Genomic DNA, 26,386 nt, shown 5'->3' with positions numbered 1-26,386 from the left:
AATTTAAGCCAGATGTTTTCAGTACTTGTTTGTTCTCAATGGTTTTTACACATCTTTAAGACATGAATTCTGACTTTAGAATACCAAGTATTCTCAAATAAGTGTAACAAAAATAGTATATGTTTTTATGACTCTTATATATCTTCCTATCTAAACGATTTTCTGTATTTCAATGTAATCAGCATCTGCATTGAAAGAATGATTTCAGTGTTCCAACCCCACCCCACTATAACTCCCAATATTAAAACTTGTTCTGCTTAAAACTTTATCATGTCACTATTCAAAATGGTTAACTCCACATTTTTTTAAAAAGGAAAATTAAAGGAAAGAATGGGATAAAGAAGTTAAAATAAAATAGCTGGTAAGAAAGAACTAGTATCGATTATGCTTCAAAACTTGCCGGGTACTGAGCCAAGTTCTCTCTCTCTCTCTCTATATATATATAACCTGAAAAATGAGAGCATGCTTTATAAGGTACTGATTAAAAAAAGACACAAGACAGAAGCTGACCAAAGACAAGACAAACTTTTAAAGGATTCATTATTTGTTTCTTTAATTCACGTAGTTTAAGGTAGACCCTAAGAGAAATTTAGAACCTTAAAGAGTTCACTGCAAAGTTAAGGAGAAAAAAATATACAGTGGAAGAGCACTTAGAAATGGGAGGCAAATTAAAAATGGAAAATTTGCACCTTCCAGAAGACCATCACCATTCATACTAAATACCCATGACGTTAGTGTTCTTTTCATTAGTTTTTAGCACACGTACAGAGCTAAGAATACACTTAAGCTCCTCTAAAAGACCAATGAGCTTTAAATAAGGGATTTTTAAAAGAGGATCCATGGTTGTATATGGGGTAGATTGTATTAATATTCACATTTCGTGCCCCACCTTGTAGGAAAGTTACATATCCCTACTCTGTTTCATTCAGGCATAGCCATAACGGTCCAATATAATATTAGTGGAAGTAATATGTGCAAATTTGGAGAAGTTTTAAAAGCCATGTTCCTTTTTCCCTGCCTCTGTGTTTAAGCCATGTGTTAAAAAGGAGACTCTATCAGTCTAAGTCCCTATATGACTATGTCTTTGTTTTAAGCCACCATGATTTTCGTTGTTTTCACTGGAGCCTATTCTTTTTTTTTTTTAAGATTTTATTTATTTATTTGACAGAGATAGAGACAGCCAGCGAGAGAGGGAACACAAGCAGGGGGAGTGGGAGAGGAAGAAGCAGGCTCATAGCGGAAGAGCCTGATGTGGGGCTCGATCCCATAACCCCGGGATCACACCCTGAACCAAAGGCAGACGTTTAACCGTGTGCCACCGAGGCGCCCCAGTTGGAGCCTATTCCAAACAACATACAATGTTACATTTTATTTAAGAAAGAAGGAAATATTCAAATAAATGTTTTTGTGGGTACCTGTATAAACACACACTGGGAAGACAGCAAGAAAGTACCAATGCTTTCTGATAGAGAACAGAAGAGACAACTGCGTGGATGGATACAAGTATTATAATGTACATATTTTATATACTGACTTTTGAACCACGAGAATATATGACCTAGTCATATATATGTGCATGCATATATATGAACTATGTACCACATAAACTAATATGTAAAATTTTATTCATATGATTAGGTCTACTTTTCAGAGAGTATAGCTTTCATCTGCTTCTCAAAGATGTATATGAGCCAAGAAACATGAAAAAAGCAATACTCTAGCCCTCTCTATAATCAAGATGGCATGTCAGATTAGGAATACAATAGTTACCTGCAAATGCTGAATGACCAAACCCCTGATTTTAAAAGCACAGTGCTCCATGCCAAGTAGGCTAACCAACCACAGCAGACTGATACATCTACTCTCCCTAGAAATAACCTGTACCATTCCCTTGTGCTCCAGAGAACAGATGACATAATCAACTGATATGAGGGTTAGCTGTTCCATATAAATTATAAAGTTTTTTTTACATTATCCCTCTCCAAAGTGTTGGCCCTATAAAAAGGCACATAAATGACATGAGAGAAAATTTAATACTCTGGAATAAAAATTAAATAGATCATAAGCTATTCATTTTTTGGATCCCTATAGTAGGCGGTAAACAAAGAAAAATAACAGTCTCTGTCTATAAACACGTTGACAGTCTACTGGAGAGGAAAAACAGAAACACGTATAATAGCCATAGGTGCCATGATAAAAGTCTGCATAGACTGGCCAAATGAACTTCAACAGGAGTGTTATGGCCACTCAATGGGGAAAGGACTGTCTTTCTGTAACAGCATCACCATGGGTCTCAAGGGTGATTATTAATCTTGCTTCAAGTTTATGCACTCCTTGCTGACTTAAATCCCTTCATCTGCAGAACTTACTTTCTTTGAAATTTGCAGAGCACTGACCTTGAGGACTAAAGGCCCAGACTTTCCCAGAAGATAAGGCCTGACTACATTTGAAAACAGCTGCCACTGAGGCAGCAAGTCCGTTCTAGGTCATGTCAACATATGATTACAACACCTGGGAGCCTGCTTGTCCTGCAGGCAACCACCCTCCCTTATTCCCATTTAAAACTCTGGTTTTAACCTTCACCTGGACAGTGAAGATGGTCTACCATCTTACCAGGTTGCCAGCTTCCTGAAAAGCAACTTTTCCTTTCCCACCATCACTTTTCCTTCGAGTATTGATTGTTCTAGCAGCGAGCAACCAAACCTGAGCTTGGAACCAGTTCTCTGTCTGGCAACATCCTTACCAAATGCTGCTAGGAAAACTGGATATCCACATGCAAAACAATGAGGTTGGACCCTTGTCTTAAACCATACACAAAAATTTACTAAAAATCAATTAATGACCTAGACATAAAACCAAAAATTATACAATTCCTAGAAGAAAACACAGGGAGAGAGTTTCATTAGCATTGGATTTGGCAATGATTTCTGAAATACGATACTAATTATAAAACAGAAGAAAAATTAGACAACTGAGACTACCTATATGAAAAACTTTTCTACATCGAAGGAAACAATTAACAGAATGGGAGAAAATACCTGCACATCATATATCTGATAAGAGATTAATATCTATAATATATAAAGAATTACTATAACTCAACTACAAAAGGAAAAAAAACCACAAATAACCTGTTTGAAAAACAAATGACTTGAACAGATACTCCTCCCAAGAGGGTACACAAATGGCCAATGAGCACATGAAAAGATGCTCAAGATCACTACTCATTCGAGAAATGCAAATCAAAATCACAATGAGGTATCATCTCATACCCATTAGGATAGCTAATATAAAAATAAAAAAAAAACAGAAAACAAGTGTGTTTGGTGAGGATGTGGAGAAATTAGAACGCTTTACACTGCTGGTGCAAGTGTAAAATAGTGCAAACACTATGAAAAATAACACGGCATTTCCTCAAGAAATTAAAAATAGAACTAGCATATAATTCAGCAATCCCACTTCTGGGTATATATCCAAATAGAAAACAAGGTCTCAAATATCTGTATACGCATGTTTTAACAAGCCCGTCTTTTACTCACAACTGCCAAGAGGGTTCCGGAAACAACTCAAACATCCAGGAATTGGTAAATGGCTACACAAAATGCAGTACATACATATAACAGAATATTATTCAATCTGAGAGAATTGTCACATGCTGTAACATAGACAAACTTTAAAAACATTATGCTAAGTGAAATAAGCCAGTCTCAAAAAGAAAATATTGTATGATTCCATTTATATAAGGTATCTAAAGTAGTCAAATTTATAGAAACAGAAAGTGCAATGGTGGTTCAAGAGGCAAGGAATGAGGAGCTATTTAATGGGTATGAAGTTCTGATTTTGTGAAACGGAAAAGTTCTGGAGATCTATTGCACGGCAATGTGAATATACATGACACTATTGAATTATGCTAAAAAACAGTCAAGATGATAAATTCTATATAATGTGTTTTTATAACAATTAAATTTTATAACAATTTAAAAAAACCTATATAGAGGAAAACAAGGGGAAGAACAATTAGAAGGAAAAGGAGTTTAGAAAATAACATCTTCTAAGACAGTTACAGAGCTGCAGATTGCATTTCTAATGTTTCCTAGAACATTTCTGAAAAGAAATGTGCAAAGTAATTTTAAGTGACAAACAATATATTCTGTTTAGAGCTGTCTCCCACCAGCACCTCTTGTACTCAGACCATTTTAATCCAGACTGATATGTACTAATTTAAGTTCGTACTTGTCTTATCCCTCAGAGACCTGGACCTTAAGCTTCTAGACTGCAGACGGGATTCTGTGCCCTCACAAAACCAATCTAGCACTTAGCACATAGAAGGCTTAAGAAATATTCACTGATTAATCTGGCCTCTACTCTTCTTAAGGTCATGTATTTTATTCTAAAAACAAGATTAGAGTTAAAACTATTCACCAGACTGATTTATACCTTCATTCTATTACCTATTACTACTAAAATGGATTCCTAAAACCCTTTCCTGAAAATTCCCTTAAAAGTAAACTCAATTATTTATTTCATTCATCTCTATGGCTAACAGGCTTAAAGATGAAATTATTGCAGACTAGAATGTACCCTGTGGTATTAAACTACAATTAGATGTACCAGTAGAAATAGGTAGGCAGGCAGGTAGGTAGGTAGGTAGAGAGATGGATGATAGGTAAAGAGATAAAGGAGTGCGTGTGTATGTGGGCATGTGTGTACATGTGTAGGCATTCCCCCATTTTATCTACTAAGAGTGCCCAGAAGGACTATCACCCCAGGATCAATGAGCACGCTTGTACTCAGATCTCAGTGTTTAACCACTATACTTCTCTAAAAGAAACCAACTTTGTCTGGACAAATAGCTGATTCAGGATGAAGCAGGGAGAGTTCAACATGAGCCTGAAACAACTGTACAAAAAAATAACAAAGTGCTCAAACAATGATGAAGACCTGTTCAGAAGACATAGCAATGCAAACTGATCCATAATGAAAAAAAAAGTAGACCTATGATCACCTGAAACCAGAGGCAGAAAAAGAAAGGGACTGCTTCACGGAACAAGGAATATTTTGGGGATGAAGCAAATGTTTTGTACATTTACTGTGGCAGTGGTTTTCATGGATGTATCCTCTGTCAAACTCATACTGTAGATTTTAAATAGGCAGTTTATTATTTATAAATTACATTTCCAATTAAGTTGATTTAAAAAAATCACAGAAACTAATTTGAAGGAGCTTTCACTGGCCAAATCTGGTGGTATCAAAATAAATAACAGTAACAGATTAATACCTAGTGAATAAAATAGAACCTACTGGTTAGTCCACATTGACAAATAAACTGAGCAGAAAGAAAAGTTCTTTAAAGACGAATGTCAATTTTACAGTCTCAAAGTATCTCCCCACAAGACACTTAACAATTATAAAGAAAACAACAGTACACTTACACTGGCAGCATAGCTTTAACTAAGTAATCAAATTGAACATCACCAAAAAGAAAGCACACAGACATCATGTGCCCCCTGATACAATGCAATAAGATATCATTTTGTAATCCTGTTAATAAAATACAACCTGAAACTAATCATGAAGAATCTGAAGGAGAGCCCAAACTGGGATCCATTATATGAAATATCAGCGTAAACCCTTCAAAATTGTCTAGAAAAACAAAGAAAGACTAGGAGACTGTTCTAAAGAAACTTGAAAAATAAATTCCCTACATGGTCTTGCCCAGAATTGGGAGAAAAAAAACAGCTAAACAAAGCATATACTAAAACAATTAAATCTTATGTGAACTATGAATTAAATATTACTGTCAATATTAAATATTGTCAATATTTAATGTCTCTATTTTGAAAATATACTGAACCTCACTACATACATTTTTCCATACAGAAAAAGATCTATTTACCCTGCATTACCACTTATGAATTTAATTTCCCTTAAAAAACAAAAACAAGGGCACCTGGGTGGCTCAGTCGGTTAAGTGTCCAGACTCCTGGTTTCAGCTCAGGTCACGATCTCAGGGTTGTAAGATCGAACCCCACATCAGGCTCCATGCTCTGCACAGAGACTGCTTGAAATTCTCTCTCCCTCTCCCTCTGACCCTCCCCCTGCTCACTCACACAAGCTGTCTTTCTCTCTAAAATAAATAGACCTTTAAAGAAAAAAAAAAAAAACTAAATTCCACAGCAATTCTTAAAAATAATGTAATGTAAATTTAGCTTTGGGATAAAATGTTCTCAATCATACTTATAAATGGTGAGCAAATTTAAAATGAATTTGTGGGTAAGCCTATAAATGGGGGCAATCACAAAATATTAAATGACATTCTGGCTGCACAAAAAAAATGTAATTTATTATCTGAATATGAACAAGAACAAAAGAAAGATTTTTTTTTTAATTTCTAAAATCTCTGAAGTAGTTAGGACATTTGCAAACTCAAATCAAAACATTATATTAGTACATCTTAAGTGGAAAGAAATCAGATAACATAAGCAGTATTAATTTATAATCAGGGTACTAAACATTTACTTTGGGTTGAAACAGACATCAGAGAAATATATTAAATTATTTGCCTAGATTTTTAATTCATTTTAAGTCCCTGTCATAAGCTGCTTTTTAAAAGTAGAAAAACTGAAGCTCATATTTCGATAAGAACAGAGTTTCAAAAAATACCAAATAAACACTAGATCATATATAATTTTACTTAAATCTATTCAAATTTTTAAAATAATCTACCTGAATCCTCCTGGGCTTCATGAGTTTCACCATCATCTGTTACCTCTAATTCTTTCACAAAATTTGAGGGAAACAGTCCCAACTTGTTGTACAGGGTTCCACTCCACCAGCCTTCTTCTACCTGAAAAAGTTCACAACTCAAAAATAGTAACAGTTCTCTTAAGTAAAATCTTCCCACTGTGGGAAAATTAAGCTACATTAAGTGAATGGGCACAAAGTTAGTGATGCAAAATAATCCCTCTAAATCTGTAAGAAAAAAAATGGTGAAAAGTATATTTTAAGTAGATTAAATCTAAATTGATTAGACTTATCATATATGGGATTAGTCGTATCAGTAGCACTTTACAACACTTACAATGAGAATTTGTAATGAACTGCACTCCTCAATGTAAGTAATTTTTATAAAAATATCAGATAACCAAGAATAAGGTATTAACAGCAGGAAGTAGATAGCTCTCTTCTGGCATGTCACTCTTTTAAACACCACTGAGCCTTAATTTGTAATTATTTCAATATTTATAATATATTTCATGTATTATTTAAGTATATGAAAATTCAGATTTGGAAAAAGCTTGATGAATATAACTTCCCAAATGCCACATAAAATTAATAAGTCTTTTACACTTAAACAGTGAATCTTAACCCAAGTAAGAAAAAGAATCCCTTATTTTTTAAATCCAGATCTAGACTCTCCTAAACACTCCCCTCACCTCAACCAGGAATATCCTCGGGAAACAAACTCTTTAGAAAAATATTTACATTCACAAATAACAATGTTACTAATTTTCATGATTACTTAATACTATTTAGTAACTGTTTTAAAATGTGTAATTTCTGCTAAGGATGCTAAGAGGTCTGAATAAGGTAAAAAAAAATTTTTTTAAGTAAACTATTCACTGTTAAAATTCACATAACAGCAGAACATGAAATATCACTGTGAGAAAAGGCTCTTTATTTTGTTTAAAATGTGTTTTAAATGTTTTTCACTTCAGAATTACAAAGCAAACTTTTTAAGTTATTCATCCAACAGGCACTCACTATGTAGAAGCTAGTGAAAAGACTGAGATTTGCATATGAGACATCTCTGCCCTTCAGTGAAACAATCTAAAGAAGAAAACAAACACTAAGCAGATATTACAATATAATGTAAGAGGTGCTATAACAAAAGTATGAACAAAATGCTCTAAGAGCACAAAAGAAGGGCTTAAAAGATTCAAAAAAGGCTCCCCTAAAAAGAAACGGCAAAAGAGCTGGATATTAAAGGTTGAATAAGAATATTCTAGGTACAAACCAAGTTAAAAATACAGTGACATAAAAATAAAGGACTTATTCCTGGAATATGTACAGCTGAAATACAAGACAGGTAGGATACAAGCTGTTTGAGGGAAAAACGGAAGGCAGTAAAACTGAAGAGTTCAGAATTTTTTAGCAGACTTAAGGAGACACCAAAGGATTGAGTTCTTCAAACCACGGTGATGGAGATATACTGACCAAACTGTAACAGATACAACTGAGAAAAACACCAGGAAACTTAATTATCTATACCTGCAATCCCAACTTGGCAGCAACTGCGTAGTTAGGGTACATGACCTTTTAATCCCTATAAATTAAGGAACTCTCAAGAGGCAGGACAGTACAGCAGTGAAGAATAACGACTCAAACTATGTGGACTCAGATTCTGGCTCCTCTGCATCCCATGCATACGGACTTGAGCAAAAACGGCTCAAACAACATCTCCTATTCCACAGGATCATCTAAAAGATAATTTTGACATTCCACCAACAGGTGGTCTTGTCCTCATTGCCTTCAATCTTGCTGGCTTTTGACATGCTTGTAGACAACACAATGTGGTAAAAGTGACACTATCACTTCCAAGGTCAGATTGTAAAAGGCTATCACCACGTTTGCTGAAATGTCTACACTAAGAGCCCTGAAATGCCATGTAGTAAGTCCAACTATCTTGGGGCACCACACAGTGAGAGAAAGCCAACTCAAATGGAGAACCTACCTAATAGGTCTCCACAGGCAGTCTTCGAACCTTCTAGGTACCAATCACATCATTAAGGAGCCTTCCCATGATTCCACTAGCACCCAAACTTTGAGTCTTTCCAGTTGAGACCTCCAGACATCATGGAACAAAGGCGCAAGCCATCCCAACCATACCCTATCTGAATTCTTGACTCACACAACCCATGAACCTAATAAAACAGCTGTTCTTGGCTACGAAGTTTGGGCCAGCATGTTATGCAGCAACAGTAACTAGAACAGCCGATCGCTTATCTTCCATGCCTCCATCTCTTCATATATAAAATGGTTATAAAAATTCATGTCTCCTTAAGTTGCTTAGAAATTTAAAGAAAATAATAAATGTGAAACATTTAGCATAATGCTTCAGACACATAGCCTCAATAAACATTAACTATTATTATTGCCATCTGGTGGAAATAAAACAGAATTGTCTCATATATATACATTGGAACTTAATATAAACATTAAGTGATAAATTACATGATGCTATAACATAAAATCAGTCCCTATGACTATATGTGATACCAAAACATATGATTGAAAATGGGATCTTCAGTTGCCAAATAAAACTTTTAATATTCTTATAATGGTAAAAGAAGAGACATGAAAAGTTATGTCTACCATACTTTTAAATCTCATTCTAAGATATTAAAATGTGGGGAAAGTGTTTTTGGTTCACATTTGACTGTGACAATTCAAACAAGGCAAAGCTTTTAAAAAGACTCCTTTCTTGTATCCCTCTGCTATGCAGAAGGTAAAATTGCTTCTATTTTACTGCTTTGGGTCTAAAGTGAATTCAGAATCAAAGAAAATGTTTATTTTTATTCTTAGTTACTTAGATTACATTAATCTTTAGCTTAAAAATTTTTATTCCTAAAGTCAACACATACAACAGACAAGGTACACAAATACCAGGTGTAGTAAGAATGAGTAAAGCTTTATTCCAACAGATAAAATAACCCTACATTAAGACATTAAAGATCCATTTTAAAACCTGTATCTTAAAATTTTTATAAAATACAATGAAAATCACAAAAAAATTCTAATGAAAAATTAATACTCTCCCAAAGCAGTTTTCTAATACCCAGAGCATCAATTCCAATTGCTGTTTTATCTCTAGCACATGTTTTCCTTACCTCTTCACTAATATCAATAATATCTCCAACTTTCAGCTCCAATTCATCCTCATTTTGTGGAATATACTCAAAGAGAACTTTACACTGACGCTTCTTGGTCTCTAAAAGAAGTAACATAGTAAAAAATGAGGTTAAAAAAGATCATTGAAACACACAACAGCACCTTTATCTACACACCATATCTACTGCCATAGAATTCATATGTATGAATAAAAACAACATGTAAGCATTCTGAGCAGCTAACCACAATCAGTTCTGGTTGGCTTTTCACCTTGCCCCCACATTACCTGTGCCAAAATAAATTCAAACCAAATACAAATAAGTTACAAGGTTCCCAGCCATGAAATTTATTTATACATCTAAGCCCACCAATTAGACCAAAGTAAAATATCCAATGCCAATTGTGAGACTAAAAATATAAACAATAAAAGACACTGTTGGCACAACAAATTTTTTCACAGACAAGCTGTCTTCCAAGCCAGTAATTTCCAGACTACTTACTGATCAAAGTCTGGAAATACTCAAAGTGCACTAATTTAAGAGCATCTGTGTTAAAAAGACACAAAATGAACAAACCCAAAATGTACCTTACATTCTTTAAGAGTTCTATTATCTGACAGATAAAAATCAAGCTCACACAGGTAAAGACAGTAATTTTACTTTAAGTTTTCAAACAAGTTTCATTTATTCACATAAGTGACAATCATTTATAACCATCCAGGCTTGTGGTTCTCAACTTCTTTCAAGCTCTAAAAGTTGAGAAGTTAGATTTACTCCCATCTTTAAAACTGAATCATTAAAGCCTCTATGGGTAGATGATCAGATATAACTGACTCAAGGGTTAACTTCTTGCTATTCAAGTACATTCCTCAGACCAGCAGCAACAGTACCACGTCAAAGCTTCACAGAAATGCAGTATCTCAGGCTCCACTATGGACCTACCCGTTGTGGACTGAAATGTGTCCTTGACTACATTGGGAGGTAGGCCCTTTGGGGAGGTGATAATGGTTAAAAAAACATCATAAAAGTGGAGCCCTAATCCTCACACACACTTAATTGTGCATGTGGGCATACACACACACACAAGGCCATATGAGGATACAGCAGGAAAGGCAGCTACCTGCAAGTCTGGAAAAGAGGCCTCACCAGAATCCAACTCTGATAGCACCCTGATCTTAGAATTCTAACCTCCAGAACTATGAGAAAATAAGCTTCTGCTGTTTAAGCCCTAGTCTGTGGCATTTTATTATAGCAACCCAGGCAGGCTGAATCAGAATCTGCAGTTTAAGATCCCCTAGATGATTCTCAATCTTGTACTAATGATGTAAATTATACTTATTTCTTATTGCTTGAAAATGACAAACCCTATTCCTTCTAAGAATTAAAATATACTGTTTTGGAGGGCACATGGGTGGCTTCAGATGGTTAAGCATCTACCTTCAGCTCAGGTCACGATCCCAGGGTCCTGAGATAGACCCCATGTCAGGCTCCCTGCTCAGCAGGAGAGACAGCTTCTCCTTTTCCCTCTGCCCCTACCCCTGCTCATGCTCTCTCTCACTCTCTCTCAGATAAATAAAATCTTTTAAAATATATATATTGTTTATTTTGCCAAGGACGCTTTATTTTCATCCACAAAGTCCACCTTTCTTGAACTTCAACTCATCCTCGGGTCTGAACTATGAAGAAACTTCTTCCCAAACAGCTTTCTGGATTAGGTACTCTTCCTTTGTGCTTCTATAGCACCCTATACTTATTTACTTCTGTAACCTACCTGTTACTGACAACTCATTTTTTCCTTTATTCTATCATAATGACTTATTTTCGTGTATGTACTCCCCATACTCTGTAGGCTAAAGATAAAAAGGCCCTGAATTTAACTGCTCTCTCCCTAGTACCTAGCATAGTGCCTGGCCTATGCTAGGCCCCTTAAATATTTTTCAACGAATCAATGAACAATTATCTAGGCCTAACTATATGGCATCAATGCCAAGAAATATCATACCAAGAGTATCTACATTCCATCGACCCTTTACCACCAGCAATCCTAAGATTTTTCTTAATAACTTAAATGCACACTTAAGGAACTAAAAGAACTTAGGAAACAGGCAACGATTAGTAATAAAATACAAATACATAATGAGATAGTAAATATTTAGAGCAAACCCCAAATATCCCCAAATTAATAGAAATTAATAGAAAGGACAGCAGATGTGGAAGAATTCAAAGAAAAATGGTCAGAGTTACACAAATAAAGATGAACACAATACAAGAAGGTGGAAAACATGTGGCAGATATTCTAGATAAAAAAGTTTTCCCAAAGAAATAGTTGATAATACAAGGATTCTAGAGGTTGTTGCTGACAACAAAAGAGAATGCTCAGAAGCAGTCTAGATAGATACAACTTCACTACATCAAATCAAGTCATAACATCTCCAAATAAACTCTCATATATAGTTAAAAAAAAAAAAAGATGCCATGCTATTGAAGAAATAACACTGGTTTGGAAATCAGAAGACCTGGGTTCTAGTACAGCTGTCATCTCCTCATTATCTGACCCAAGTTCTCTGGGAATCAATGTCCTGAACTACAAAATAAAAGAGTGGACTAGACAACTATAACAGTTACTTCAGCTCTGACATTCTATGAAATTGTTTATCAAAACAAAAATAAATCCAACTGAACCTCCGAAACAACAAAAGAAGCATATTACATGCAATCAGTACCATGAAAGAGGTGCAAAACAGATGACAATCAACTAGAAAAATCTAGAGTCTACACCTCAGTAATTGTTTCCCCCACTTCATAATGGAATTAATAATTATATCTGATTTTAAAAATTTGTTTTACAATACAAGGAACCAAAGAAAGTAAACACTGACCATACGTTTATAACCTAGAGTTTACAGTAAAATTTTTCAAGCGTCACCTTTCATCACATCTCAGAATAAATATTTAAGTAATAATTTAATTTTTGCATACTGCAGGAAAATTTCTCATCTCTTACACTATAGATAAATACAGTCCCTAAATACTTTTGGAAGTTGAAGTGAGCTTGAGAAAATGTGTTCACTGTAGTTAGCACTTTGTAGATGAAAGAGAAATGATCTACATTACTGAAAACAAATTCTATTCCACTCAGAGTGCACTTCAAAGAAAATCCTATCATTTGATAATCTTAGGCCTTAAAAAAAAAAACGTAGCATGCTTCTTTATAATGAGTATGAATATCTTTTAAATGATTTAAAGTAGATAAAAAGTATTAATTAGCCCCCCTGCACTCACGCATATCAATTAACTTTGAGGAGCCCAGTTATATCATAACCGAAAACTTCAAGTTTGTGGGGTTTTTTTCCCTGCTCACACTAAGCATAATTCACCAGATGTTTTCCAAAGTAGTTTACGAAATTATTTGCAAATAGTTTTTCCCCTAAAGGAAAGAGCTACATTGGATAAAAAAATATCTGAACGGCCCCTATTATTACTACAAAATATGAGCAATTTTTATTTTATTTTTTTTAAGATTTTATTTATTTATTCGACAGAGATAGAGACAGCCAGCGAGAGAGGGAACACAAGCAGGGGGAGTGGGAGAGGAAGAAGCAGGCTCATAAGCAGAGGAGCCTGACGTGGGGCTAGATCCCATAACGCCGGGATCATGCCCTGAGCCGAAGGCGGACGCTTAACCGCTGTGCCACCCAGGCGCCCCGCAATTTTTATTTAAAAAAGAAAAATTTTTCACAATTCCATATTTAAATATGGTTTACTCATAAGGTGAAGTGACTGCCTATTTGAACTCGTCTATTAATTGTGAGCACAATGAAAGGAATTTTGAGATTTTTTTACATTCTAAATGGCATATACAATATCTGCTCATACATATTAGTCCAAAGTATTTACTGAATTTCACAATATATCAGAACCTCTGCTAAGCACAAAATAATATGTACAAGAAGGCTATTCAATAAAAGGATGTCTGAATATAAGCTAATTTTTAAAATAACTATAACCAGTATTTTATCACAAGCAACCTCTATATAGCTTTTCAGATCTACAAAGAAATAAGAAAATTTATCAAATTGATGTTTTATAAGTAAAGTTATTGATAAGAAAGAACATAAAGGAGGTACAGCAAAAGCAGGGATATATTTCCAGGCCTTTTATGTACCAGTACTATTCTAAATCCTTCACAAATATCTTCCCCACAGCAGATAATAAAGCTTGTTGTCATCATTATTTCCCCATGAGAAAACAGGAACCTGTCCAAGACCCTAGAGCTAAAAAGAGGCAAAACTAGAATTATACCAACATATGACTCTTGAGCTTTTTATCTTTCCACTTTACCAATGCTGCCTCCTTTCCAGATTACAAAGTGCCTTAACACAGCTGATGAATCTAGTCCTGCCAGATCCTTACTACCTATAAATACCACGTACTTGCTTATCTCCATGGGTCTTCTTCCAAAGGCAGCAATTCTACCTGTACTGTCATACTCTCCAATCTTCATGTGAATGAGATGTCTTACCTAAGAAAGGCTTAAAATATACCTTGTTTGACAATGCAGTACAGAACTGCCCCTTTAATCATAGCAGCATACTTTCTACATCTCTAATATGGTTTGTAATAGTATAAACACTGTAATAATAATCACAAACATTTATTGAGCACTTCTAATATTTACTTGACGTGCTGATACCTCTAAAACCTATGACATAATTATTACTACCACCTCTGTTTCAGAGTAACTTGATGTTTTCCCTTGTTAGACTGCAAGTTTTTAATCATTATCCATACCCAGTTTTATTTGGCAGATTTGATTGCCCACATTAACACTGTTCTCATGGTCTTCAAATTCACAGATATTAAAGCATTCAGCACATCAATGCTGAAAAATTTTCAAAAAAAAAACTTTAAAATAATATTTTGTATTTTTTGGAAAAAAAAATTCTGTAAAATTTTACACTCAGTAAAGCTACTTCCTATTTTTCCTACTGAAACAGAAAATCCTAAGTTTTCAAATGTAGGTCCATCAAGAATAGCAAATATTTTCATGATTCTGAAAAACAGACCTAAATATTCAGATCAAACAGCTCTTAAATTATGGAACCATTTCTCATTTAAGATTATAATTTTCAATCTCTCCATCAAATACAAAATGAAGACCATACCACATTCAGAAGCTGGGAAGATGAATGCTAAAATTTCACAGACAACAGCAAAAGGATTCCAATCCATTTTCTAATGTCAAGATTTTTTTTGTCAATTTCTGTCTCCAGTAAGCAAAGAAAATAATCAAATAATAAAAACAGTCATTGCTATATGCCTGAATCGTCCTTAAATTTTTTTTCTTATCCTCAGCAATAAAAAATCTCATACTGCTTAGACCATTAATTGAAAGATTCATGCTGTTCAAAGACTCTAGCTCTACTGCTGATATACTGCTTGATTAAAACAATCAAAATCTTAGAAGAGATTATCATCACCATCATAAAGAAAGAACTCACGTGATTAGGAATGACATATCATGTCACAATATACTTTCAACTGATTCAGTTAAAAAAGTATTTTATATATATACAGATATAAAGGCTGTGAAAAATGTTAACAGCAAACTTAAAGCGTTTAAAATATTTAGTGCACAATTATTCCTTCAACTTTTCTATAAGATTTATAGAAAATAGAAAGTTGGAACACCCTGCCCCACTCATTTGAGAAGCTGCAGCTGGAGAGGAGTCAGTTCAGAGTCTTTTTTCCCTTCTGAGTCAAAATATTTTAATATCAAAGAGCAGAGCCTGAGCTAATATGCCCCTATTTTTTAAAATGTACACTGTAAAAATGTATAGTCAGTGACCATATTTTGATGGTATTTTGAATTTTCATTATTTTCTTTAGCACTGACTCAGAATCATCAGTAGGTATACTATTTGCTACCAACTGTTTTCTAGAGATGAAACAATGAAGAATGGCATTCTGGTCGACTAATTTTTCATGCAGCAACATCAATTCTGTAGCAACTACTACTAGTGATCTATCAGTACCAATTTCAACGTATCTTTTACATTCAAAATAATTATTAACTAGATAAAAACCACTTCTGCATGAGTTTCCACTAATAAGAAAAGTTACAAGCACTAATATCTTCCCTCAGGTATAGTAAGGGTAGATTCACATCTGGCATCAATTTTTTCCAAAGGCAAAATGAAATATCTACTAATATTCCACACTGAATGGAATACAGAGTTGTGATGCTGAAACATGTCAATTATTTACTAAGTAATTTTACTCTACAATATTATCTCTGTGCCTGATTTTATAAGGGTTTCAGCAGCAATGTGACTTGGACCAGTTTTTGCTACGAGATGTGCAAATTTTTCTCTTCTATAACTTAAGCAACTTATAGTAATTGTCCCGGAAAATATTACTCTGTGCTCACTCTAAAAAATACCTGTTTGTTTTATCACAGTTATTATGGTTAACTTACACACAAAGGCAAAAGTTTCAATGGCTTTGTGACCAGACTTCACGAAAAAGTCTACATTTTTTTGGCTTGGGAGACTAGAGAAAAATAGCTAACAAGCCCAGTTTTCAGATACCTAACACCACAGTATGTATGAGAAACTCTCTTTTTAAGTTGCTTAAACAAAATTCAATACACATGCAGATTCACTTACCTTGGCATACAGAGATTAAAACTGAACATTCACATTGCTGTGATTATATCAACTTTTACAATGTTTTTAATTATTAATACTGGATAGTAGTATTCACTAGTATTTAATATTACAATAAACAACCTTTAGAATTACTGGTCTATTTTGTGAATTAAGGATATGATACAAACAATAACCAAAAAAAAAAAAAATCAGATTAAAAAAAAAAAAAAAAAACCTTAGCTTGCTTTTCCTGGAAAATCAATCTGAATGCAAAAACAACCTGCATCCTGTTTTACATGTTAGCTAGCACCAAATGACCAATTTAGTCCTTGCAGCACATGCACTTAAAACAAGTTAGGGAGGATCCTCAGGAAGAAGTCTAAGCCTCCTGGCACCAACTACATAACGGTTTTTCCTTTTACAAGAAAAAGAATTATGACCAGTGTTCTTGAGGAAGGTAAAATTTAGTATGTCCTTATTAGGAGACAAAATGAATAAAATAATCATAACCTTAAAGTCCTTTGTCTAGTCTCTACTTAAGAAAACTGTCCCTTTAGAGCTCAGTAAAACTAAAGAAAGTGGTAAATGGATTTTATAATAGACAGAGGTCATAAGTAACTCTCCAGTGGGCCTAAAAATTCTCCTGTGCACAAAAATTCCATATAGAGGTTCACCTGTAGGATATGAAATAATCTCAGTAATCTGTCCCCCAGTCTCTAAAAGAGAGTCTGAGCGTCCACGACAATTAAAACTATTAAAACTGTTCACCTTCAGGCAGCAGTCTGAAAGCAGTATGGGTAATATCTAAGTATTGTTTGTACAATGCATTTACTGGGAAACAACACAGAATCCTTTAATTGGTCTTATTGTCACAAAATCTTATTCATTTTTATGAAAATGTTTTCATTTTATGAAAATAATCAAAGGATGATAGTACCCAGAAAGTAAATGTTTCCCCCAAATTCCACAGACAGTAGCACAGAAGAGGCAAGATATTAAGGAGACTCTGTAAAAATCATAAATAGTCTTATATATGTAAAATGTATATAAACAAAATTTCTTTACTGTGGACTACTTGGTACCACAAGGGATTTGCAGACCATGACATCAAAGACACTGATCTAAGATAAGTGTGGTTAAATACTCATTTAGTACTTACTAACTCAAATTAATCATAGTAATCAGTATTCAAGTCTCTCAAGCGGCTTCAGGTCTTATTATGTGAAAATACTATCTGCTCCCACAAATGCTGTATTTTGTACGTGTTTAATGTTTAATACTTTAACAAAAGTCTTTCCCAATACTGTAAAAGCTTTTTGAAAACAGCAAAACTACCTGCCTTTTTTACCCCTTTCTCACCAGCAGCAAAATAAAACTCAAGAGATTAAATGATCTAAGGTCCTAAGATGGACTCAAATTCACATCTGATTTCAAATGTGGTGCTTTCCCTCTATGCTAAAATGTTCTAACATATTTATAGAGTACTAAATACCTAAAAGGACTCTGCTGGGACAATCACCTCGGAAAACTGAATGTCTATGTTAGGTGTCTAACCAATGAAGAAAACATACTATCAAAATGCATGCATCTATACTGCTTAAAGATGAGCAGACATCTTAGCAAAAAATAAATTTTATTTATGGTATAAATATATAAATGGTATTAAAATAAATTTAAGGCAAAGCATCAACTATTCAACAGAACCTGTAAGGCTAATAAGAAAACAAAGCCTCATATTTTAATTTCTAATTCCTATAAATAATTCCAGCAGGTCATGCTCAATTACTTTATGAAGAATGACTACAAGGGCCAATAACTAGTAACATGTGAATATGTAGGAAGTTTCTGCAGTTCACTACAAAACATTAAGCTAATTTTTCTTCACATAACTTATGAACAGTTATAAAACATCCTTTACTTTGATTTAAACAGGAAAGAAATTATTTACATACTCTTCTTAATGTTTTTGGTTTGTGGATGTGGTTGAATTCCTCCAACTGGAAGTCCATAGGTGCTTATTCGTTGTACAAGACTTGCTACATTCCCATGTCTTTCCCGTTTAATGGGCAAACTGTCATCCTTGGATTCTGTGTCTCTCTTAATTTCCTATAAAAGGGGAAATCAATAAATAGGTAAATTAAGTTCTATTTTATTAAATTAAATCCTCAAATGTAAAATACCCAACAACAGGTACAGTGATTATTATATAAAACATGACAGCAAATTTTTCTCTGCCCCCACATACCTAAAGAATACAACACACTTTGGTAAAGTGACTTATGAGTCTAAGTCTTACCAGAATTGGAGACAGAGGTAAAGAAAGCCAGGCTGAAACACCATCTCCACCCCAAGATACAAAGAAACTCTGAGATATATAAACAATGAAACAAACAATAATTCTAAATCAGGGTAGGCAAACTTTTTCTATAAAGGGCCAGATAGTAAAATATTTTAGATTTGTGGACCATATAATCTCTACTCGAAAAATGAACCCTACCATTTGTAGTGCAAAAACAGTTAAATACTTAAATGAATGAACACAGCTATGCTCCAAAAAATTTTATTTATGGACATTAAAATTTCAATTTCATATAATTTTTACATGACAGTAAATGCTGTTCTTCTGATTTCTTCCAGCTATTTATAATATTCATAACTAGCATTGTCAGCTCATTGGTGTTATAAAAACAGGTGATGTTCAGATTTGGCCTGTGGGCTATAGTTTGCTGAACCCTGTTCTAAGTCATTGGTCTAACAGAAGATATGCAAACCTTCATGAAAAGAAGGGGTGCCTGGGTGGCTCAGTGCATTGAGCATCCAAATCTTAATTTCAGCTCAGGTCGTGATCTCATGGTCATGGGGTCGAGCCCCAAGTCTGGCTTGAATCTGCTTGAGATTCTCTCTACCTCTCCCTCTGTCCCTCCCCTTGTTTGTTCGCACTCTCTTTCTCTCTCTCTCTAAAATAAATAAATAAATAAATAAATAAATAAATAAATAAATAAATAAATAAATCTTTTTAATAAAACCTTCATGAAAAGAAGTATGAAATTAAAACAAGACAAACGGGAAATCATACCATGTTCAGTGATTAAAAGTTCAATTATTTTAAGGATATCGATTCTCCCTAAAATTGATGCAATGATGCAATGCAATCCTAACAACTGTACCACAGATTTGGGACAGCAATAAACCGGTTTTAAATTTGCATAGACCAAAATACCAAGAACAGCCAGAATACTTCAGGGAAAACAAAGTGAGGGGGCTTTCCTTTTAATAAGATATAAAGAAAAATTATATGATACTATAAATTAGACAGTATGGTACTGGCATAAAAACAGACATAGCAATAAATGAAACAAAACAGTCCATAAACAGAAAAGCTTGACTTAGATAAAAAGCAAAGAAAAACATATGATGTTCATAAAACTAATGTTCCATATTTAGGGGAGAAAACTGGATTCCTACACCTCACACATTTGATAATAAAATTTAAATATTTCTGTTCATTAAAAGTAACCATTATAAAAGCAAATCACTAACCAGAAGATATTTTCCACATACAAGGTTAACAAAGAATTTGTATCTCTAGGTGTTTACATCTACCACAAGGTTAACCAGTTGTTACTCTCTAGCTGGTAGGATTTCAGACAATTTTCACTTCTTTATACTGTTCAGAATTGTTTCATGTTGCTTTGTTTTTAACAATTGTATCATCTTACAATGAGAAAAAAGGCTTTTCATTTTGGGAGAACTATTACATTGGTCAAGAACTGTGAAAAGTCATTAAAACATAAACCATGGAAAATACAAACTATTTCACAAAATGGGCTGCTTCATTTTTACTGGTGATGCACTTAAGGAAAAATACTCCAATTTGCTATTAACATATGGGATATGAGGTTTTCAGACTGCAGTAAGTATTTTTCAAACTAATAAAAGCATAAAATCTTTGTAAAGAATAGTACTTACAACTTCAACATGCTAAAAAGTATTCATTTTGAATTCTTCTGTCTCATGAGCTGCCCACATTTTAAAAAACTGAAAGTCATATCTTTGAGAGCTGCTGTCTTCTAATATAGGGACAAGAACTTGGCTTGACATTCCAATTTTGTTCCTCTAGGAAAGTAACTCCAATTTGACCAAATGTGATTAAGAGTACAGGTTCAGGAGACAGAAGACCTGGGTATAAGTCTTGATTCTATCCTGTTCACTGGCTATGTAGCTTTGGATACTTGTGTTACCTTTTAATAAAAATTTACCACATGAATAAGTAGGATATATTGAGACAATGCTTCTTGTTTCTAAAAAAAACAAAAACAAAAAACTTAGAACGTATTGCTCATGACCTAGAAACATTTTAAGGACCTTCAATATTCTCAGAGACATAATCATATCTAAGAATATTAGATATAATAAATCTTCTGAGGGCACAAAACATAAAAGGAAAGGGGAAATATAAATTAGAAATATATAGTCTACTCTGAATAAAGACGACTCAGGTTTACAACCTCCCAAATACACAGTGCCAAGTAAGATGTTTAATCACAAGCATCAAGCGACCTCAAGGCTTTAGTAAACATGCAAATGACGTTTGCTTTGAGCTCCACCTCCTCTTCCTCTGGAACCTCTTCCGGCTACAATCTACCACCAGATACACACACTCACTCACTCACCAACCACAGTGCCTCCAAATTACTCTTTGGGCTATTCTCTTCAACAGCAAATCTGACTGACTCCTATGAAGCGTTACTAAAGTGTCCAGTGTTGCTCCCTTCTTCTGCCCTTTACTTCCTTTTACCTCATCAGTCAGTAAATAAACTATCAACATAGTAGTATCTACTTTCTACCAACTTCACTTCCTTTCTTAACTTTGAAAATGACTCCAGGAAATCCAGTAAAAAAGAATCCTCACTTGGAGAGTATCATGTACTGACAACCAACTCAGAAAAATTTTGAATTTCGTCCTACAAATGAGAAAAACCTCCTACAAAATAGGTAATATCAATGCAAAACTGGCCAAGAAAAAGACAATGTGGATAATCTCCATATAAATAAAATGCAACTACACTAACTTGTTTCATACATAATGAGTAAGAAGAGGCAATCTAGAGGGAGGTAAGAAATATAAGCAAATGAGAGGGAGCTAAAAAGTTTGGAAAGGATATAGTTATTCTTCATCTATTAAGATAATCAAAGACACTTAACTCTGCACTAACCAAAAACAACTTAAAAGATGACCAATCAAATTCACAAACCACTTCTTCATGTTTTAATATATCTTCATAATAATTCAGTTATCTAATTATAGCCAGTGCATGATAATAATCTGAAAAAAGCAATTAATTTCCATATCACAGAATTAAATAAACATCACAAAGAATAATAAAAACCAGATTAAAGGGCAAAACAGTCTTTTTTTTGTTTCTCAAACGAAAAAGATGTCATCCTAAACTGAGTCAGTTCTTCTTATGCTAATTAAAATTTAAGGAATACACTTATAACGTTAAGGATTTCCAAAAGTGTTATGTAAAACTAGAAGCTCCAACTTTACAGAAACATAAATCAGAAAATATGAAAAAAGTGATATTACTAAAGATGTATGAATATAAGCAGAATTAAATGTTTATTTAATATGTCCACTGTTTTAGCTTTGGCTATATCCATTAGACCCACACTTGAAAAATGAGGTTTTCAACCTAACAAAAATGGTTTACCCTATTCCTAAAGTTTTTATTTTGTTTTTTAGAAGTAATAATATATAAGGAATCATCTACTTCAAGTCATTCGATTTTCATTTTTATGTCTAAATTAAATGAGAGAGTAGCAAAAAACCTTTAAGTCCAAAGTGAAAGGACCAACAGGAGAAAATCTCCTTAACGTGAAATCAGTACATACCTTCTGAGTGCCGGCATATCAAAACCATGAGGGAAAACAGTAACAGATATAACAGGACTATTTTGAAAGTTTCTAAATGTATTCTCTCCCCCAAATATGCTATTCTCCACATAACTGCTGTCTCTCCAACTTGGACAAAGGGCCTTCCTATTGCAACTGCCCCTCCCCCACTGGAAAACGCAAAAGCAGGAAAAGAGAGAGAAAAAGTTATGTACATTCATTGTCAATGGAATCCTACTCCTTTCTCTTTTTCCATCACAAGAATGTTAATGAGAGCCAAGTGAAGTACAGTGGGAAAAACACTAAATAAAGAACGCAGACATACTATACTGATTGAAAACACCCCAGTAATTTATAATAGTCACATTTTTCATACTAGTTATATGGATTTAAAAATCCTATTTGTGCTTACAGTTCTAGGATGAAGAGATTACAGCAGGTAATGAGGGCTAATATATCTACATCTCAAAAGACATCAGACCTACAGGGAGATCCTTCTCCCAAAGCTGCTAGGCTCCTTAAGGCCAGAGATAACATTATCAAGCAGGCAATGAAAGCTGATCCAAAATTTGCAAGATCAGAAAATAATCCCAGAAGCCCAGTTTCTGCCACTCAAACTTTCCAGGCTTCGATTATTTCTACAATTTGAAATATCTTAGCAGAAACAAAATTTATTAACTCCTTAAGGGGAAAAATCAGAATTTAACTTTCCAGGTAGGTAAACATTAACATGATTTATATAATGATGTCTTAAATTTAAATTTACGGTTTAAATATAGGATATAAAGGGGGAAGAGGGTATGAATGATTCAGTTAAAAAGATTTTTCTATAGATAACAGTCTGTACAGTATCTACCACATTCCTAGATGTGGAAGGAGGTTGGAGGAGGGTTATAAGGAAAGAAATGTACTTTTCACAATAGCCACTTCATATTCCCTGAATTTTGTTTCAACATGTATTATTTCAGTGATTTCAATAAAAAATTTGATGTGCTCACAAATAACAGTGCTACAAGTCAGTTTGTTTCAGAGCATTCAAAGAAAGACCTCAGTTGTACGAACACACATTACTACATCTAAATCCTTACACAGCTTTTCTAGCATTACCTGTACTGAACACTTCCTTTAACACAGTGAATACGGCCTACATAGGATTCAAAAGATTATCAAAAATATCCCAAGTCACAGAACAAGTTGCTCTTAATCAGAGTGTATACTCAATGTTTTACAGTATGTAACAAAATACGTACTACAATGTATCATAAGTAACTACATAAAACTTTGACGTTTTATCTACTGTTGTTTTTTGTAATTCCCACTAAGTAAAGTTGTCTTCCATTTAGTATTCTGAGATCTACAGTTGTTTTCTCATCTAATGTGTTTCAAATAATAAAAGAAATCAAACACACTTTTTAAAAGTTTTTAAACACACTTAAAGACTTAATGTCTGCTTAACCATTTAACCCATGGAATATAGACATAAAATGACAAACATCCTTAAATGCAAGATAAGTTGTCAAACCCCCTATTTAAAAAAAAAAAAAAAAAGATTCAATGAGGGGTGCCTGGGTGGCTCAGTCAGTTAAGTGTCTACCTTCCACTCAGGTCATGATCCCGGGGGCCTGGGATCAACTCCTGCATGGGGCTCCCTGCTCAGCAGGGAATTTGCTTCTCCCTCTCCCTCTGCTGCTGCTCACTCGCTCTGTCAATTAATAAATTAAAAAAATTTTTTTTTTTTAAATTCAGTGATTTAAATCTTTTTCTAAATGAGAAAAAAACTGCTAGAAATTTAAGTCAAAATAAAGAAAAAAATACACCAGCTCCCAAAAATACTTAAATGTTAATAACTTGTTTCCTTGTTCCTTATTATATCAAAAAGTCTGAAACACTTTATCAAGCTCTGAGAACTCTTCAAAAGGGATCAAAATTTCATTTTAAATTTAAAAAGATAAAAAACCATTTACTGACATCTGAGACATCTATGAATATAACCACTTATATTTTAAAGTAAAACTATCATAACATCATGTAATAACCTATAATACCATCAGTATAAAGCTCACAAGAAAGCTAAATCAAAGCTCACAAATTAACATCCCTTATCCACAAACACTGTCCTGCTAATATAATACTCTTTAAGTATAACTAATAAACGTATTTGTTAATTTCTTTTAATATCTTATTTCACTGATATTTCACTGCTTTTCTTATGAAAAACTAGCTATTACTACACCATTTCTCAAAGGAGAAGTTCTTTCTACATAATGAGTTTTTAGACCATTAAGGAAATGCCTTTCAATCTCTATTAAAATGCATAACCATCTATCTGATGGTTACCAGAGGAGGGGGGTTTGGGAGTAATGGGTCAAATAGGCTATGGAGATTAAGAAGTGCATTTGTCCGGTGATGAGCACAAGGTAATGTATGGAACTGTTATATTACTATGTTGTATATCTGAAACTAATAGAACACTGTATGTTAATTAACCGGAATTATAATAAAAACTTTTTAAAAATGCATCACCATCTAGATTTCCCTCATGGAAAGATGGAACAGATAAACTGTTTCCTTATTCTTCCCACTACTTACAATTAAAAACTTTAGACATTACTTATTAAAAATAAACAAATACAATATTCTGAAAAGTGGAGAAAAGAAGATAGACCAGCCAAGAGAGCCCAGGTTCCTCAGAACCTGGTTAGTGAGTTCACTAGGTTTTCTTTTTGCTTCATATTCTAGACTGAGTACTGGAGAAACCAGCAACTGTTATCGCCCATGAGAGGAGAGGAAAAAAGCTCCAAGAAAAGCCTGCTCTCTCCAGCAGAAGGACCAAGAAAAGGGTAACCGTTGGTAACCTAGCAAGACCAAAACCAATCTGCTGAAGTCAAATAATACAGAGAGAAAAAAAAAATCAAACTAGCAGGGAGCCTAGACTTCTACCCTCACCAGGCTGCAACCAGACCACCCACTCACGACCACTACACCATTTTTCCAGCCAGGCTGGTGTCAGAGAAGGCCAAGTGGAGAGCCAGGACTCTCCTACCCACCAGGTGGGAATGAGCCCCCTTCTCTCTGTCAGTGGAGGCCACAAGGCAGCACTAAGGGGGATTTTCATTAAGGGGGATTCAATGGAGGACTACTGAGCCTCAACTCCTACCCCACTCAGCAGTAACATGGAGCTCCTTCCTCTCCAAGTGTCAAGAGAGACAGGGTGGGAAACTGGACAGAGTGGGAAACTGGAATTTTTTCCTTTTTCAGCACAGGTTCTCTCTTTAGTAAAATACAGTTTAAAAGTAGATCCAAGGTCCTCAACCAATGTTATGATTTTTTAAAAATATTTTTACTGCCAGTACTTCTACCAGGACATGAACACAAATCCTCAGCTTTTAATAACATGTCCAGACAAATGCTGGCTTTCTCTCCTTTCTCAATAACTAAAATAACTTTCCAAAGGCGTTTTAGTTGAGCCCCTTTATCTTCTTAGAACTACCTTTTCCACTCCAAAGGGTTTAACAAAAAAAACAAAAAAAAAAAAAAATCATTTCCACCAGATCACTTTTCTAAAGTGATCTACATCCTGACTCCAAAAGCCATGTTCCTTTCCTAATGTCATGCTATCTTCTTGACACAGCTCTAGTAGAAAAGACCTATCAAAATTAGCTTTTACCCTAAGGAGCTAGATCTTACACAAATCCTAACATATTAAAAGCTTTTTTATTGTCTAGCCTCTCACAGGCAGTTGGCCCACTTTTAAACAGATTAATCTGTTCCACCATAACCACCATGAAGACTATAGATTTGGTTTAGAGAAACAGGCTAATCAAGCTAACAGCTTGTCCCATATTTTCTCATTTTAATTACTTTCCTCTTTATTTGTGTCCTTCCTTAAAAACTACTAGTTTTGTGGAATCTTTGTGGCTCAGTCTGTTACACATCTGCCTTCAGCCCAGG

The 26,386-nt window shown here is 34.2% G+C and overlaps 1 protein-coding gene across 2 annotated transcripts in view; it reads right to left on the bottom strand.

The window, feature by feature from the left end:
- The window catches only part of CD2AP (CD2 associated protein), a 127,254-nt gene that overhangs the window by 59,492 nt on the left and 41,376 nt on the right, over positions 1-26,386 (bottom strand). For both annotated transcript variants that reach the window (XM_011224683.3, XM_019799424.2), the window contains exons 3-5: positions 18,493-18,646; positions 9,891-9,991; positions 6,727-6,847 (exon numbers count right to left, since the gene is read on the bottom strand). In XM_011224683.3, coding sequence (XP_011222985.1) covers positions 6,727-6,847; positions 9,891-9,991; positions 18,493-18,646 — 376 coding nt within the window. The remainder of the gene's footprint in view (positions 1-6,726; positions 6,848-9,890; positions 9,992-18,492; positions 18,647-26,386) is intronic.

The sequence above is a fragment of the Ailuropoda melanoleuca genome, chromosome 19 (assembly GCF_002007445.2).
Source record: "Ailuropoda melanoleuca isolate Jingjing chromosome 19, ASM200744v2, whole genome shotgun sequence".
Lineage (NCBI taxonomy): Eukaryota > Metazoa > Chordata > Mammalia > Carnivora > Ursidae > Ailuropoda > Ailuropoda melanoleuca.
Note: the sequence above shows the minus strand (reverse complement) of the source record. Positions and strands in the feature narration are given on the sequence as shown.